At 38.7% G+C, this 18,468-nt stretch overlaps 2 protein-coding genes across 15 annotated transcripts in view; one reads left to right on the plus strand and one right to left on the minus strand.

Annotated features, from left to right (window-relative positions):
* Nucleotides 1-18,468, plus strand: part of FHIT (fragile histidine triad diadenosine triphosphatase) — a 531,998-nt gene that overhangs the window by 186,301 nt on the left and 327,229 nt on the right. The window lies entirely within an intron of this gene.
* Nucleotides 10,405-16,816, minus strand: LOC308200298 (endogenous retrovirus group 3 member 1 Env polyprotein-like). Of its 3 annotated transcripts, none has more exons than XM_080605797.1 (3): nt 16,072-16,816; nt 12,508-12,612; nt 10,405-11,671 (listed from the first exon to the last, which is right to left on the minus strand). In XM_080605797.1, the coding sequence occupies exon 3, from the start codon at nt 11,544-11,546 to the stop codon at nt 10,470-10,472; it is 1,077 nt and encodes a 358-aa protein (XP_080461923.1). In that variant the 5' UTR covers nt 11,547-11,671; nt 12,508-12,612; nt 16,072-16,816; the 3' UTR covers nt 10,405-10,469. The 3 variants fall into 3 exon arrangements, with proteins under 3 accessions (XP_080461923.1, XP_080461922.1, XP_080461924.1); XM_080605796.1 differs by having other exon boundaries at nt 12,508-12,615; XM_080605798.1 differs by lacking the exon at nt 12,508-12,612.

An 18,468-nucleotide genomic window follows, 5' to 3' on the forward strand; every position in this document is an offset into this window, starting at 1 on the left:
TACTTCAGCTTTAGAATAAAACAATTGTGTTTTCATGAGGCTGCATTTCTATGCTTTACATGCATTAGGAGGCAGAATGAATGACTCAGAGGAACGATAAGGTGAACATAGTAGTTTCAGGTAAATTGTTAAAAAATTACATTCAGGTGAATGATAATGGAGGGACAGCTCCACATGAGCTAAAATATTGGTTTCAGGTAGAGATGTGAACACTGCATGACTACTGTCTCACCGTTGATTACTGGGGAGGATACACCCTGTTGCGAAAATTCAAGACATACAATTTCCACATTGAGAAATTTGTACAGCATTACACAAGTGTGTGTGTTTTCCTTTCTGGCAATATCCTTCAAAGCACTTGGTAGAGAAAAAAAAAAAAGGAAAAAAAAAACTGCAAAGGATTCCACCTGTGATACATTTTTAAAGAAAGCACATTCACAGCAGAAATTGTCTAACCTCGCCAATCTTGATTATGCAAAGGAATAATTTCTTCTAAATGTTTTTAAGGTTAAGTTTCTTAATGTCTGTGAAGTATAATGATAATGTAACTAAATCTGTGTTTGTGGTTTATATACCACATTTAATTGTAGCAATTGGAATGGGTTTCAGGAAACCCTATTCCTACTGTCCAGTGGCTACATTTTCTTGTTTGTTTGAATAATAATAATCATCATTATCATCATCCTTGGATTTGTATCTTGGCATTAAGAGGACCAGCTGCATTTTTCCATTACTGTGAGTTCCTCACGAGGTGGCTCATTGTATTTGTCCTTTATTCAGTTTTCAGCAGAAATTCAGTCAAATGTAGGAAAAAAATAGAAATAAGTTTCTAATGAGATCTTATGGATATATGGTAAGATATTGGGAGGTATGTGTGGATTTGCTTTGAAGGAGAATACTGAGTGGAAGCTAAGTCTCTAAATATGTTAGAAAAAAATAAAAAGCAAGATTTGATAGACTTGCTTCACTGGAGGTAGTTATCTTGAAGAGGTTGCTTACTAATTTTTTGAGGCAAGTACGTTTCAGATTGAAATGGAAGGATGGAGGAGAGGGTGATGACTGCGTTTCTCAGATTAAGCAAAACGTTGATGACGATGTAACGTCCCTACCCTATTTCTCTGCAAATCGCTTTTTTTCACAGGTGTATTTTGTCCACGTACTAAGTGAACAGATGATCTTTGATGCTGGAAAGTTCTTCCATTAGGCAATGGAAGAAATGTAACTTTGTTCTAATTCTGAGCTGTATCATTTGAATAGTAGAATAAAATTAAGTCTCATACAGTTTTCCTAAGTGTTTGTTCAAAGTTTTTTTTACTAATCAAAATAAAAGATCTTTGGAAATTGCAATTTTAAAGGAGAAGACAGTGTACTCTCAGAACAATGAAATGCTGGACAGTTCTCTTGGCTGAGCTAGGATCAATTAATTTTACACTTGAAGGAATTGGTTCTCTCTCTTAAAACCTTTGCCTGACAAAGATCACAGACTACAGGCTGTCTAGTTGCTTCTTTTGTTTGATACATGGCTGATCCATGAGCCTTGTTTGAGTAATTGCTTCTAATTGTCAGCTTTTCCTCCTAATTACTTCTAATTGTCAGCTTTCTTGCTTTATTGGCACTGTATTCATAATGATTTCTTACCTCCCTTCTCACCCAGATATGAATATTTTTGAATGCCACTTTGTTGACTTATCCAGTGATGTGTAACTTGCACCATTCTATACCTTGCTTCTGCCTCCTCTGCTTGGAGGCTTCCCAAAGGACTTGTTAGAGTTTTTGAAATTAGTGTATGACATGCAATCATAAGCACGTTCTTGGTCTCCTGAAGGAGATTTGATACTGTTCTGGATCCTAGGGCCATTTTCTTGATATTTTTTTCTTCTTCTCTCTAAATAATGCCTCATATTAAATGTAGGTACAGAGGAGAAATAAAATTGTTAGAAGAGTAATCTGGCCCATTGTAGCCCCTGATCTTTGCTGGAAACGAAATAGTGCAGAATAGACCAAAACAAAGCTTTGGGAGGTGAGATATGGAGTGAAGGACTTTCCTGGCTTATAAAATATTGATGGAAGTGAGCAAATGTGTTCTCTTTTCCTTGCTATTGATAGCCAGAATGTCCTTCTTCCATTAAGAGTATTTTGCTTTTCTTTCAGAAATCTCTTTTAATTAAGGCTGTAAAATATGTTTCCAAGGATATGAAAGAAATAATTCACCATGGCTCCAGCAACTACTTTTGCTTTCTGATGAAGAAAAGCAAATATCACCTGGAGAGGCAGCAATAATTAGAAAGAGGCTATAGTTAGGAATCAAGTATTCTTCCTTCTGGGCAGCTTCAAAATATTAATGTCTATTTTTCTATTTATTTGGTAGTGTGCTGATATTTTACTAAGGCATCATGAACCTCCTTGTGCTGGGACATTTCTGGCAGTAGCTCTCAAATGCATCAGCTAATAGAGGCTTGAATGAACCCTTTTAAAGGGTTCTGAGGTGCTACAGGCATGTTTGCAGTATCACCACAGCAGTCAGTGTAATATATTTGACACAGAGGAAGGGCATCCAAACAGGAGCAGAATTAGTATTAACTCCCCAGCTCATATAGCTGCCCACTAGCCAAGAAGTGGTATCAGCGTGCTTTTATCAAGAATGAACAGAGTCCAGTTTCTATAGGGTCAGAAGGACAAAGAGGAATATTTTAAGAGCTTTCTCTACTCACACACGACTTGCTCAGAGTCATTCTTGGCTAGTTCTTGTCCCACAAAGAGCAAAAGGTGAAGTGGGAGCCTTGACCAATGCCACAGCCTGCCCCAGTGACCCTGGAACTGAAGGAGAAGCTCATGTGCACTCCTCCGAAGTACAGCAGGGTTTCTGCTCCTGCTCCAGGACCTGTTAATGCTTGTGCAGGGCTCTGCTTGAATCACAGTCTTTTCCATACCTCTCCTTCACAGTCCGACCTGAATTCCTCTGTCTGCTTTTTGGTGATTATCTTAGTCTCCTTCACAATGTAGGTTCATCAGAGGGAAAAACTGCCTGAGAAGAGAGAAGGCAAATGGCTAAATATGACAGTGCTAGAAAGTCAAACAAAAAGAACCTTTTTGAATTGCAAAAGGTGACATCCTTGTAAAAGGCTTCAGTCTGCTTTTTGTTAAACATTTCTTTGAAGAACTGCCCGTCTCATTCACTTTCTTGCAGCTTACAAAAAGGAGCAATGACAGCACTGGCTCCAGGTGTCTGTCAGGAGAGCAATAAAAGTTTCAGCCATACCCAGTGTGATTGTGTTTGATAGGTAAAAACAGACAGATGCTAATTTCAAAACTTGGCTTTCAAGTAGACAGTTCTCTATATGTCAGATTAAGGAAATGAAAGCTGTATGTGGCTTACAGGAACAAGTCACTGAGTTTTTATGTGATTAAAAGGATTAATTTAATCTTTCACTTCATAGTGCTGGTCAGAGTTTCTACCTATAAAGCACGTGCATTTATTTTTTGCAGGCATAGCCATTTTACTGTCTCCCTTCAGAACAGAAATACTGGAAATGAGTCAAATGTGATTCACTGTACACATGACTATCTTTGAAATACATCCTGCTCCCAGAGCCATTAGTGCTATCTGGTATCACCTTCTATGTAAAGACACTATAGGCAGTGGAGTTAAAGTACACATAATCCAGGCTGCTGCATCTTTTTCCTCTTTTCCTTCTCTCACTCCTGCTACTCTTCCTTTTACAGTTTGTTTTAACATGCGTTTTACATATGTTCTGAAGCTGCTTTCTTAGGAATTATTTCTCTGTTTATACAAAGCCTTGAGGTCTGGCACAAGACTGAATACCAGTCCCCAGTTGCTTCAGAGCTCCAGAAAAGTATCTGTAAGGAATTGACTTTTGATGAAGAATGGTTGGACCAAGTAGATCCAACAAGCATTTGGTAAGAATATGCTAGTCTAACATTTGAGACACCTCATTTGTAATACAAGCAGTGAACACTATAGGAGCATCCTCAAGTGGCAGAATGAACTGGCCTTCAGGTTCTCAGTAGACCAACGCTGAAGATGAAAACCAATAAAATTAAAATGTCTCAACATGTAAGTAAATGGCTTGCATTATAATTAGCTGAAGAAGTTATTTGTTTACATTACTTTTAAGGATATTAAGAATTAGATATGAAATAAAGGAAGGCAGTATTTATTTATTTATTTTTCTAGAATGTATATTTACTTCCCTGCTCCAGGTAAATTGAAATTATTTTCAATGTGATGCTCTATATCATGTAATTGAGTGAAAATTTAAATTTGATAACTTGCAATTATATTGATTTTCTTTTTGTTGAATATTCTTCAAAGTGACAGTGCTTGTGGCAAATGTCACTTTATCAACAACAGTCACACAGCACCATATTTCCAGTTAAAAAGCACTGTGAAAGTGTTCAGAGAAGCAGATAAAAAGCTCTGAAGACTTGTTAGGATGGACAACTATGACACCATCACCATCAAAATCACCCTGAATTCATTGTATATTCTAGATATTTTAATTAGTTTGCTGGTGAAATAAATGGGGACATATGTTGCCACAGGAAAGTAGCAGGAGATGACAATCCATTAAATCCTGACAGGTATTGTAGGCTTGAGAATGAATAATGAAAAAAGTGACAGTAATTAAAACATGTTTACTTAAGATGACAATTACATGAAATACGGTTGCATAGTAAAGACCTCATTACAATCCAGACTATGTACATAAAAATGATACTTATGCCAAGCGGTAATTAATTTGCTCTTGTAGGTGAACTGGTAGGTCACTTGCGATTCTGTCTTACTTGTTTACTTTTGATGGTTCCAGTGGTTTGTACTTGGAACTCTTTCATGCTTTTAGCATGATTGTTTTGTTTCTGTTTATAAATACTATTCTAATTGAAGACATGGTTAAGTCATGAAAAATATAAGGACTTTCAAACAACATGTCGTTTTGCATAAATTAGATTTCCTATGGCCAAAGTAGTTATTGCAACCTATTTGCATCTTTTGTCTTTCAGAGGCATCTTTTGTCAGAGGCATCTTCTGTCTTTCTTTTCTTGTTTTGTTTTATTCTTTTTTATATTATTTTATTTTCTGGAAAAAGTGTGGAAGTAAGAAATGTAGTTGGACTAGTACAAAGAGTCTCAAGAAAAGAAGGGTTTATGTGAAGCAACAAGTATCAATGAAAAGCAGTCAATATGTTTTATCTTCCTTTGATAGACACTTCAAATTATCCTTGTACTCAGAGAGGACTTTCTGTGAAATGTAAATACTTGGAGGCATGTCCAGGGCTCATGAAATCACTGGACATGTAACATTTCACGGTGTTCTAGGAGTCTCAGATATGAAAATTAATATATATATAAAGAATTTAAACATATTTTGCTTTGTTGACTTCAGCATTTTAAGAGCCTTGTCTGCGGGAGGTAATAGACGGATTTATATTCATGAAGACCCTCACAGGAAAAGCTGAAAAGTTTGAACTATTTTTATGTTCACTTTTTTGATGCAATTTTATTTTATTTTTCCATTAATAGTAGATGCGTATAGGCATAGAAAAGTTAGATGGCCACTTCATTTTCCATTCTTTTCTCTTTCTCCCACCTGCCATCCAGGGTAATAATTTTCTGCTGGTGTTCAACTCAACTTCACTGTAAAAGGTTGGCAATGTGCAAAGACTGAACTTTGTTAAGGATCCTTAAATGATTTTTAGTGTTTTTCATCAAGGCTGAAAGATGCTGTGTGTAATACAATACAGTACAATGTAATGACAATGTATGTCACAAAGTACAATGCAATGTGGTACAACACTTGCATGATGTTCATGTGTTTAAAATTTTGGGAACTCTGCAGATTTAATGCAGTTGATGCCGTGTTGCAATATACTGACCTAGTTTGATGGATGTGCCAATGTGCCTGTCACCTCAGTGATAAATCCTGACAACAACATTAATTCCTATTGGGGAAAACTCTCAGTTAAGCCTCTTCCTATATAAATTAAATTTAAGCATTTTTATTTCTTTTAAAAAGTTTCTGGTCCTAAAATAATATATCCTCAATTCCGAATGATTATCATATTTCTCTCTACCTTTTAGAAATGAAAGATACCAAGATGCGAAACTGGTATCAGAAACAGCTTTCCTGTGTGTAGTGTTGTCTCATTTCTCTTGTATGCGTTAATTGTTAATCGGAAACAGTAGTATGAAGTCTGATAAACAAATTACACTTTTATTGTTTCAGTGAAGAACTAACAGATCCTTTCAATATATCTTGGGAAGGTTGGAATTGCTGTACAGTATCACGCTAGTGATCTGTCTTGTCCATTATCCTGTTTCTATGCCAGTGCTTAAAATCAAATGCTGAAAAGAAAATGAAACAATCTGCTTACTTTAGTATTACAGAATAACATGCTCCTTGGTAGAGCTTGGCAAGAAAAATTCTAACATTGTTGCTGGCTAATACCATTAAAATGTGTGTGCATACAGTTCACCTTCTTACTGTCTTTTTGTGTGTGCTTTAGAAATATCTTGTCCAGTTTTTATCTTATCAAGGTGCTGTGTCAACATTTTGAGAGTGTTTTCTATGGGCTTCTGATGCCATGGGGAGAGGGAGTCAGGGTCTGGGGAAGTTATCTTCTAACAAATTTAAAATTATTTTTTAGTAAGAAGAATGCATTAACATTATTTGAGGTACATTTTATTACCTCTTACTTTCATCTTAATTAGTGCTATCTTAATTGAAGTCTGTCCTATTTTCGACAATTTTGACCAAAGATCACACTTTACTTCTCATATCTCAGTACTTATTGTCCTTAATAGTCATTTATATGGCACTTTGAGGAACAAATATATTTTCTAACAATTATTTCAATCCATGTTGCTTCATGCTAGTAGCTATCTTTTAAAGATAGCATGCTAGTAGTACGTTTCTTAGAAGTTTTTTTTTTTCTAACGTGGGACTAACTGTAAGTTGATAAATGGATGTGATTGCCTCCATAGTACGACTTTCATAAATATAAATTTTAAATTATGACTTGTTCCATTCAGGCTTTTGTTTGCCTGTTTTATGCAGTACTTCTTCAATTGTTGCAAGGAAGAACAGGCTTTTCCTTCAAATTCTCTGCCTTCTGAAGCAGTCTCTAACTCCTAAATTGAAAGGCAAAAATTGATCCTGGGATAAAAGATAACACCCTAGGTTTTCAGGTCTCTGAAGTTAACTGTAGAAATAGGGGTGGAAGAATGTTGTTACCTTTTTATCTCTTCAGTGACGTGCACAAAATAAGGGGGTAAGAATAAGTCCAAACTGAAACTGCTGGAAACGGAACTTATTTTCAGGTTCAAAATATGGATTATAAATTTCCATGTTTCATAAATCTATAATATGGGCCTAGCTTTCAATATAAGCTTTTCCATCACTGTCAGAGTATTTGACATGACTGCTGGCTGACCAGATGTTTCTAACACTAGATCATTCTTTCTGTGTATGCATTTTAGACGTGAAGAAAAAAAAGACAAAACACATATATATATATATATATATATATAAATATTCTGGAAGTAATTTCAGCAGTTAATAGAATAAGTTAGGCTTTTGTATTTTTTGTGTGTTTTTGAAAAATTTTTCTTACTCAAATATTATTTCTTTGATGGAATTATATCCTTCCTCCTCAAAGTGACAGATGTAGGATAGACAAAACCCACTACACTAATATAAACAAAGGAACAATATTTTGAAGGTAATATAATGATGTGTTTTCATGTGTAGTTTTTGCTATTATGGATCACATTGATTAGGCTCACAGCAAATTTCCTAATACCTTGTATAAATTAAAGCTAGAATTTAGTAGACCGAATTCTTACTACTTACTGAGCATGCTGTGGTCAGTACTTAACTTGTTTCTACATTCACTCCTATTGACTCAAGTCATTTAGCTGAGAGAGATTTTGAATTCCCAGAATTAATCCTTGACCTGCTATTGAAGAATAGGGTGGATTTGTCTTGGCAACACAGAGTTGGAGTTTCTTAAATACCCATTAGCTTTAGGTTTATCCACATTTTACTTAGACACACATACACACACAGAGTAATTAGTTTGCTGTTGGCTTACATTTTCTGGATCACATCTACTTTTAAAGACTTTCTTACAGAAAGCAAATACTTATTACTATCTCAGTAATTCCCCACTAAGGTCTAATTGATTGGCTCATAGTCCCCAAGTCTACATTGTAGAGGGTTTTATCCTGGTAGAAATCGTTCACTTTTCTAGGTGGCAGTACTAGCTGGCAAATTGCTTAATTTCCATTGCATGAAAGAGAAAGCTGCCCTTGATGAGAGTAAAATTCTTAACTGTGAAACATGCAAAACTGACTTTAATAGGAGATATATCTGCTACAGTTTTTGGTACTTTTTGTTTTGTTTTGATTTTTTTTCTTTTTTTTTTCCTTTCTTTTTTTCCTTCATTGCGGAGTAAAACAATTCTTCCCGACAATACTAAGAATTGATAAAATTTATTGGGCTTTATCTGATTTAAAAAGTAGCCAAATCTGCCAATGAACATTGTTCGTAGTGCTGAATAAGAAGCAAAGTTCCACTGTAGGCAAAATCAGACACTTGGCCCAAAGTAGAATTTTGCTGTTTTCAGGGAGACTCTTCATCACTTTCACAGCCAGAGCATGGCTTCTGGGGGAGAGAAAGGGAAGCTGGAAACAATTAGCCTGTGTTTTCATGAAATCAAAAAAGAAATATGGGGTAAAATTGGCACAAAATATGATTTTCATTCACCAGTTTTAAAGGCAGTAGGATTTGGTTCAGACTTTTTTTTTTTTTTTCTCTAGCCCTACCAGTCATTTAGATTTTTTATTTGAATAAAGACACTTGGGGGCATATACAGATCTCAGTCTGCATTTGAGATTCCCACTGACAGCAGTGGGAGATCTGTGTGTGAGCCAACAGCGGTTTATGGCCCATAGTTATTTTGTGCCTTAAAGGCACAATATAATTCTGCCACTTAACATTTAATTTACATATTCATAGTACATACGTTATTCATTTCTTTCACATAATAGGTCTTCAAAACATGCAGGAAAGCAGAATAGCTGCTGTTATAGTGCCCTGTTGACCAAATCTACAGAATGACCTGGACCTTGTGATGCTGAGTGGTCACAGTGCCTAATTGGCCTTTGTACTTGATGCTAAGCTAATGTTTGGGCCTCTACAGTGTAATGTGTGGGAGAGTGGGATATAACAGCCACCGCCTTCATGACCAGAGCTTATTCATACTGAACACGGAAGAAAAGTGCTGTTTAAATCCTGCTCTGGGAGCTTATACATTTTCTCAGGCATGCAGTATTTCTGACAGAGAGTCACAGACCAAACCTCTTGAAGTTAGGTTCCCATATCATCAAAAGCAGAAATGGAAATGTTCCTTTCTTAGAAGGTAACTTGAAGGAGATGGTGATGGTGCCTCCTCCACACCATAGATGATGAGGAAGGGTCTCTCTGGGGATGTCAGGTTTTGTCAAGCTGATCTGATCCCAGCTCTCAGGAAAGTTCTTTGTCTACTAGGACAGCCCCTGTTCTGCCTCGAAGGCATGCTTCACCCTTTCAGGTGAATGTGTCTCTTCTGCAAAGGAACAAAAAAAAAAAAAAAAAGAAGCAAGGATGTGTTTATACATTTATGAATATCTGCAAGCTTAGGTAAACTAGAGAGAGAAAAGGGGAGCCTGACACTGTAATCAGGAGATTTGGGTTATAGTTGTAGGCCCAGGATCCAGTCTCCTCTCCAAGGACTCTATATGCATTTTCCATTAAATAGGCATTGCAGAAAATGAAACTTCAAGTGATGTTGCCTGTAACAGTTAGCAGCATTTGATTTTGCTGATTCACAGAGATTTGCTTGATGTATTTTAAAATTGCTTTGAGGTATGTTATAAATGACTGAGTCCCAAATAGGATTACAATCAGAGTTTACAATTTATTAAACGAATAGAGGCAAGCAAACAGCGCTGGGTGCGCCGGGAGTCTCTGCTCCACCGGGACGCACACCCGTTACGTAAGGCATCTACTTTTTTATACTCCTAGGCTAATACATATTTATTACTACTTCTAAAAGAGGCAAGGTTATTATAATTGGTTTCCCGAATCTGATGTCGCCTGCTTATCAGTCTCTGTTACTTTCTCAGGGGCTGCTCGAACAGGGAGACAGGAAGGCCCTCATTCTTCCTCCTTATCTGGTGGTCCAGGGAGACAGGAAGACAGGAAGGCTCTCATTCTTCCTCCTTATCTGGTGGTCTCTTGGCCGGCTATCAGAAGTTACTGCACATCCGTGCAAAGTCAGTAGTTTTTCTCCGAAGAAATCCCTTGTTCTTTTCGCGCCTAAACCCAGGCCTCAATGTTAACCCTTCAAAACCCCTTAGTGGCACGAATTGCTGGACCATTTCTTACAATTCCTCCCTTTTTTTTTTTTTTAATCATCAATTCGTGTCTCTCCTTCAACCTTTGTCAGTAACAATTGGATTTCATCAGTCAGTTCTCGGGGTGTCCACTTCTTAAGCATCATTATCGACACGTCACCTTTTCTCTCCACTGAAGTCATCACAAATTGGGTGCTATTTATTACTCGCCGTATCAACAACGTAAAGCAAGGTATCGTACAAGGTATAAACAATAATGTCACTATACCACATAAAAATAAAAACAGCATCCTTTTAACCCATGGTTCACCAGGCAACCATGAAAAGAAATCCCAATCCATACCCTTCCAAGTTTGTACTGGGACGTGGGCTAGCTTTCTAATTTCCTTTGTTATCTGCTTGACCACTTTTCCATTATCATCAATCTGTAGACAACAATTAGAATCGTTCAGTTTTCCACATACTCCCCCTTCTTCTGCTAGTAAATAGTCTAAGACCATTCTATGTTGGAATATAGCATTTCTCATTTGAGTGGATTGGTCAGCCAAAAGATCCAAGGCTGTCGCTGTTTGATTTGTTACAACTTCGAGGATAGCTTGCAACCTAATTATTCGGTTCAAATTATAAATAGGTTCTCGGGCTCCTGATATCAACTCATTTGAGTTCCAGGTGGCTGGCCCATAATGCTGTATGATTCTTTCAGGAGGCCATTCATCCTTTCCCCATTTTTGGGCACTATCCCCGGATAAGGAAGTATCAATAGATCGTTTTACTCTGTTCAGGTCATCATATAATCTTATTCCTAAATGATTTCCTTGTGTTTGTGACAATAAAAAGAACAAGGGTCTTATGTACCCCCCATAGCATATTCCCGACCAGTTTCCAGGTAGCCTCTTGTAAGCATGTTTGCCACACACCCAATAATGTCCCTTTAGGGCCCACGTCCCGTTTGGAAAATGACCATCCCATCCATCTTTACCCTTTGGGGCGTGATAATACAGAGTGTCCTTGTTACCGAGTGGTCCTGTTACAATGTCTGCCCCGTTTGTACTCATATATGCACGCTTCCAAGCTCCCACGTTGGGTTTCCACTTACAGTCACAATTCAGTTCTCTTTGGCAACCTGTCATATTTTAAGCCTTTTTCGCCGTCCAATCTTGAGAGTGTGGGAAGCGCCTTCAATCATGGGGTTGGGCCCGCTTTCAGAGCTTGTGTTACCATTCAGCCCTTCAGGGTGATCCAGCTCCTGGAAAAACTAATCACAATTTTATTATGGGTTTAAAAGGTTCTCATGTTATTTTTCTCAGGACAAACTGATCTTGGTGTGGGAGAAGTCCGGTCGAGGCACTCTCACTCGGTGGTCAATACCCATAGGGGTTGCCTCCCTCGGTAGACCATACACGCCGCAGTGGAGGGTCCTACCCCGGTCTTGCCTTCTCCCTTTCCTCCCTTCAGCCTTGTCCTCTTTATCCAGTGCCCTTAATTCATGCAGAACCTCATTGCTGGGATATCAGTTCCTCTTTAGTCTCAGTTTCAGTTCCCCAGGAGTGGACTCAACCCTCCAGGCTTCGGTAGTTATTGGTCCTTTTATTCTGGATGCGTGGGTCCAACCCCTTTCTGCTGTTCTCACAGCTGTTTCAGTAGTAAGTAAAACAAGGTACAGTCCCTCCCATCGGGGGTTCAATGATTCTTCTCTCCAGGTTTTTATTAAGACCTTGTCTCCTGGTTGTATTTTATGAATAGCAAATCCTAAAGGTGGTGTCTGAGTCATCATCCCAATTTATCTTATCTCCTGTAATCTCCTTCCAATGGTAATTATGTATTTCTGGATACTATGATCCTCAACTACATTGTTCCCTAGGGGCATCCCTTGAGAATAAGGCATACCATATAACATTTCATATGATGATAATCCAGTCTCACTGTGTGGTTTAGTTCTTATGTTTAAAAGTGCCAATGGTAAGCATTTCGTCCAGGGCAGCTGTGTCTCGATCATTAACTTAGCCAATTGTTGTTTTATTGTTTGATTCATCCTTTCTACTTTCCCTGAGCTTTGTGGGTGCCACGGAGTGTGGTATTCCCACTGAATACCTTTCAAGGGGTACATCCTTCAAATCTTTGTGGCTGGCGTATGTTCGATTATTTCCACACAATTGTGTTCCAACGGTCCTTCTTCTGGAACGGTTCCTAGAAATACTGCTGGATATAACAGGTTAGTCGTTTTCAAGGTTATGTCATCTTGTTCAGTTAGGATTGCCTGATATTTCATCATCCAGCTGGGTGATAACCAGTGCCCCCCCCCTTTGTTCCAAAACGGTTGTTACCATATGTGGTCCAAAAACTTCAATACGTTTTCCCATTTGAAGGCAAATAATTTTCTACTATCTTTATCAAGAGGTATGCAAAAGAAGGCATCCTTTAAATCTATCACGGTAAACCATTTATATTTCTCTTTCACAGATGTTAACAATGTGTAAGGATTAGCTACTACCGGGTGAATATCCTTTGTTATTTCATTTATTGCTCTAAGATCTTGTACAGATCTATACTCGCCATTCGGCTTCTTTACTGGAAAAATTGGAGTATTGTATTCCGATTTACATTCTTCCAGAATCTGATATTTGAGAAATTTGTCAATAATTTTCACCATTCCCGTGCCTAGCTTCTATCTTAAGCGGATATTGTTTGATTCAAACAGGTTTGGCTCCTTCCTTTAATTCCACCTTTACCAGTTGTGCCAGTGTCGACTTCCCTGGTACATCTGTTTCCCGTACTGTTGCTATAACTGCATTTTCTACTTCTCTTGGAATATTAACAAAGGGTTTATCTTTGATCATTAGGATTTGGCCTACTTTGGACTCAGGTACCTTCATTATTAATTCTCCATCCTCAAAGGTTATTGTTGCATCTAATTTGGCTAATAGATCCCGTCCCAAGAGTGGCATCGGGCATTCTGGTACATACTAAAATTTATGGGTTAGTTCCTCACCCCCAAAACGCAAATCAAGGGGTCGTAAGAATGGCCGTTCCTCCTCCTTCCCTGTGGCTCCAATTATTGTAGTTGTCTTAGTTCCTAATCGTCCTTTTAAACTATTTAACACTGAATATGTTGCTCCTATTACATTTACTGACTAACACAGAGAAAGAAGCTCCCATAACCAACAAAAAATTCAAGCCTCTGTCTTCGTTTCCTAGCTTTATTTCAACTAGTGGACCTGCTAGGGTAGATGCCCCAGGTCCCCGTCATTCCTGACTGTTGTAAGTTTGTCCTGCAGCCTAAGACAATTTCTTTCTGATATCAGGGGCCGATTGCCCTGGAAAGAGGCTAGCCAGTTGCCTCTGTTTGTTTGTTTGTTTGTTTGTTTGTTTGTTTGTTTTTAAGCCAGGTCCATTTTTTTTTTTTTCTCATTGCATTTCAAAGTTGGTCCAAAAATTCAAAAATTCCATAAATTCCATAGGGGTTTCTTTTGGACCTTGTTGGAACAGATTCTCAATTCCCAATAGCCAATTTAACCAGATTTTAGTATTTACATAATTTCCGGGGTGATTAGGGTCTCAGTGAGGGGGTCGGTCAGGGGAATGCAATCGTTGAAAGTTCCCTGAGCGGTCCCATTGGCAATCTGAGCTCACACAGGAACTCAGGTTGTTTCAAGAGTTAGCTGCTTTTCTGTTTCCACGACAACTCTCTCGGACCCATCACGGTCCCCCTGCCCCAGAGGGCTCACACCCGCGATTTAGAGATCTCAGCCTCGGGTTGAGACGGAACTATTAACATTCCTACATCCTCTTTCCCTGCTCATTCAACTTCAAACAGCTCTGTTAAATACTACATGCCACACAACCTTTAACACCTCCAACAATCCTTTTAACACTTCCTTTATCTTTCTCCAGCCTGTACTTTTCTAATGCCAACACCAAAGGCTCAGTCAGGGGCCAACTTAATTCCAAACCTTTTCCCTCCAAGATGCTGAAACAACGTATCACTATACAACATTTCATCCTATTTTCCTTCTCTCCTCAAAAACATTAATTGCAAGACACTGTTATAGTCGATTGATCCATAAAGTGACCATTTAGTTTATATAGTGGCCACCATTGATTGCAATACTTAGTGAAAGTCCTCTTGCTTTCTGTGCCCCCATTTCTAACAATATCCTTCCAATGTGCCAATATGCACCCAAGGAGGCTTTTTCTTTTTTAGGACGTCTTTTTTTTTTTTTTTTTTTTTTTTTTTTTTTTTGGATTTTCCCCTTTTCCTTGATTTCCCATTCCCTTTTATTTATTTATATTAGTTACTGTCCCTTGTTTCAATTTCCACGCAAACCTTTTTATTGCAGGTTTTTACTATCTTTTCCTAATCTTCTTCCCAAATGTCCCAATTCTCTGGGATTAAACTCTTCTTTCCACATACAAACTTTACTATTTCAGATTATTAATGAGCCCCATTCCAATCATAAATCCGCAGGACTTCGGAAAAACACCTGAAGCACTCAGCCTTCTGTCTTCTAGACAAACAATACCACCTTTTTCACAAAATTTACATTTCAACAAGACCGAATTTCAAGCCGAATGCTAATTTTTCTCATGCACTTTGTTAGTAAGCCTACACAAAACAAGGAATCACTCCTGTGTATCCGTCAAGATGGGGGTTTAAAAGGTATTGAGGCCTAAATAAATTCGCTCTCCCCCTTCTTACCAAATTCCCAGGGCTCAGGCCCGAACCACCAAAGGAGTGACTCTCCGTTCTACCACTTTGATAATGTCAGCCCCTCTCCCCCGATACTTGGGAAACTGACCGAACACCACCGCGAATATACCCAAACTTTTAAACTGTTACTTAGATAATGCTCCCACCTTCCTCCTTGACACAGTCAAAACATTTAAGAACAAAACAGGATTACAAGATGCACCACCGGGGGTGGATTGTTAGGATACAGAGGTGGTAGGTTATCCAATGACTCCCATTCATCATCTTTTTCTTTTTCCTTTTTTTTTTATTTTTTTATTTTTTTGTTCTCTTCTTCGTCAAACTTCTCGTCTGCTTTTAGTGTAAATATTGAGGCTGGAAAAGGACGTGAGATCCTGATCCATAATCCTGCATAATCACTTTCCTCCTGGCTAAAAGGTTCCTTTGAGTTAACATGTAGATTTAAAGCCTGGCAAACCCAGTCTTCAAAAGATCCGAAAATAGGCCAAAAGACATGTGGTCTTAAAGGCTCCTTTGGCCATTCTATCATACAATACTGAATCATTTTTACTTTGCTTTTTCCTTTTCTGGGGCCCCTATCGTTCCAATTTCTAATCATTATCCCTAATGGACTTTCTGGTGGTATGTCTGGTAATTTGCTCCCTTTTCTCTGGTCCCGGGTCTTCAATTTTGTCTGACCCATCTAGGAATTTTACTGTGGCAATTCCTACAGCCCTTGGTTGCCTTAGTGAGAGTGTCTTGCAGGGGGTTTAGGACCTATCACCCACCCACGAATCCTATAGGAATCGCTTCGGTCCTTCACCGGCCAAGTCCCTCGCGGGAGATTGGAACCGCGGTTAGAAGACCTCCACAATCGCTTCGGAACTACGTTCCGTCTCAGTCACACTCTCACACACACAGGCAACCGAAACCCACCCAACCGAACGGTATACACATTAAATACTTACGACTCCGTCGTCTTCGTTCGGATCTTCGCGCGCAGAATTACGGGCAAAATATAGTGCTGCAGCCGGCAAAGGGAGCTCATAAAAAAATCTAAATCTTTGCTTGCCCTTATTCAGGTTCAGGATGGTGTTAGCCCCGACCTGACTCGAACAGGAGCCACCAAATGGTGGGGGCGCCCCTCCTAGATCAAGTCAGAATTCAGGAACCAAGACCATCCCGGACGAGCCCCCAATTGTTATAAATGACTGAGTCCCAAATAGGATTACAATCAGAGTTTACAATTTATTAAACGAATAGAGGCAAGCAAACAGCGCTGGGTGCGCCGGGAGTCTCTGCTCCACCGGGACGCACACCCGTTACGTAAGGCATCTACTTTTTTATACTCCTAGGCTAATACATATTTATTACTACTTCTAAAAGAGGCAAGGTTATTATAATTGGTTTCCCGAATCTGATGTCGCCTGCTTATCAGTCTCTGTTACTTTCTCAGGGGCTGCTCGAACAGGGAGACAGGAAGGCCCTCATTCTTCCTCCTTATCTGGTGGTCCAGGGAGACAGGAAGACAGGAAGGCTCTCATTCTTCCTCCTTATCTGGTGGTCTCTTGGCCGGCTATCAGAAGTTACTGCACATCCGTGCAAAGTCAGTAGTTTTTCTCCGAAGAAATCCCTTGTTCTTTTCGCGCCTAAACCCAGGCCTCAATGTTAACCCTTCAAAACCCCTTAGTGGCACGAATTGCTGGACCATTTCTTACAGGTAGCAAAATCCACGTGGAGTAGGAGCTCAATGTTTATTAAACAGATACTTGTGGGCAGCTTCACATGATGGGTTCCCAGCTCTGCAAATATAATTCAGAATTGTTCTAAAATTACAAAGTGCCATTTTTATACATGGCAGCAATGTTGAGATATCCAAAACATCCCATTCAGACATCTTGTTTTCTTTTGCTCGTAGATTGTCAGGATAGCATCTTCAGAGCTAGATTCTTTCAGGTACGATGAAGACACGCAAGATGAAGGCTGAATTGTTTCATTGTATTTTTGGCCTTTTGGTTGATTAGATTGCAAAATTTAGTGATTTATTTTTTTCTTTTGAAAATGTTCAAGTGATCTTTCCTTTGGAAATTTTTTCTAGGCTTGGTGGAATTCTGTTACTGAGCCATATCAACATCTCCTAAAGGACCAGTGTTTCAGACCAGTCTTAACTTCAAACATTCGCACCCCTCATTCTGTTTGAAATTAAAGATACAAAAAGAGGGAGAAAAAGAGCACTGAAACCATGATGTGCAAGAGGAATTGAAAACACAGTCTGTGCTTGACACCGTGCCTTTGGTCTTGTAGGCCAAAGGAGCTTTTTTTTTTTACGGATGGAAGTGCTAGCGTAGCAAAAAGCAGATCAGAAAGCTGTTTGAGTTTTCAGGCTGTCCTAGGTTTTTGGTTTTGTTTCTTCTCTTTTGTATTTCTCTGCACTTTCTGTTTGTTTTTAACATCTCCTTATGAACTAAATTTCAGAACCAAAGTGATGCTTCTATGTACAGTCATTAAAGAGACAGAGGTTTAAAAAAAAAAAAAAATAAATAAAAGCTGGTTAATGGATTTGGCTGTGAAAGTCACAGAATTATGGAAAACAGGAATATTTATAGTCAGACCTGCCAGAGAATTTGTTAAATAATAATGGAAAATTACAGACAGCAAGGCAGTCTCATTATCTTTGGTACAGAAATAAATCCGGCAAAATTTGTTTAACTTTTCCATGAAATCATACTGAATTGCTTCAGACAGCAGCAACAACTCTTCAGACCCTGTTTTTTATTACCTATTTCACCAAGATATTGGTGAAGTTTCATGCAGGCTGGAAATACTATTATTTAAATGAACTACCAACATGTATAAAAATCTGCATTAAACTTTCTCTTCCTATTTTGATTATGTGAGACCTACTGATACAGAAAGTATCTCCTTAGTACTGCAACTGAGCATGCATTCTTTTTGCAGAGGAACAGAGAAAAGAAGGCAGTTAGCTAGTGGATGGTTCCTTTTTGGTGCAGCACAACTTTTGTAAGTCAGTTCCCAGTTCATGGGAGAATCATTATCCATGACTAGCTTTGTCTTGCTGGGGAGCCTGGTCAGAGTCAAGCTGTACCATCTCCTTGGAAGGAGAAGAGGAGATGCAGACCTTGAAATTAGGAGCAGCCCTGAGCAGAAAGCCATTCTGCCTGTTTTTAGGGAGAAATAGGTAGGTGCCATCTTTTCTGGACTTCAGTTGTTTTTAAGCTGAAGCCAGGAAACCTGCAGGCTCTCTGGGAAGACCTGGCGAGCTCCTGGGTCTGTGTCCTTTTTCTTTTATTTTTTATTTTTGACAAAAGGCAGAGCATAAGATTTAGAAGGCCCACCTTGAAACA

The sequence above is a fragment of the Anser brachyrhynchus genome, assembly GCF_964034855.1.
Source record: "Anser brachyrhynchus genome assembly, chromosome: 10".
Classification (NCBI taxonomy): Eukaryota; Metazoa; Chordata; class Aves; order Anseriformes; family Anatidae; genus Anser; species Anser brachyrhynchus.

What these genes read in the sequence shown, in the direction of transcription:
- LOC308200298 (XM_080605798.1), bottom strand. Translation starts at nt 11,546, where the DNA reads ATGACAGGTTGCCAAAGAGAACTGAATTGTGACTGTAAGTGGAAACCC.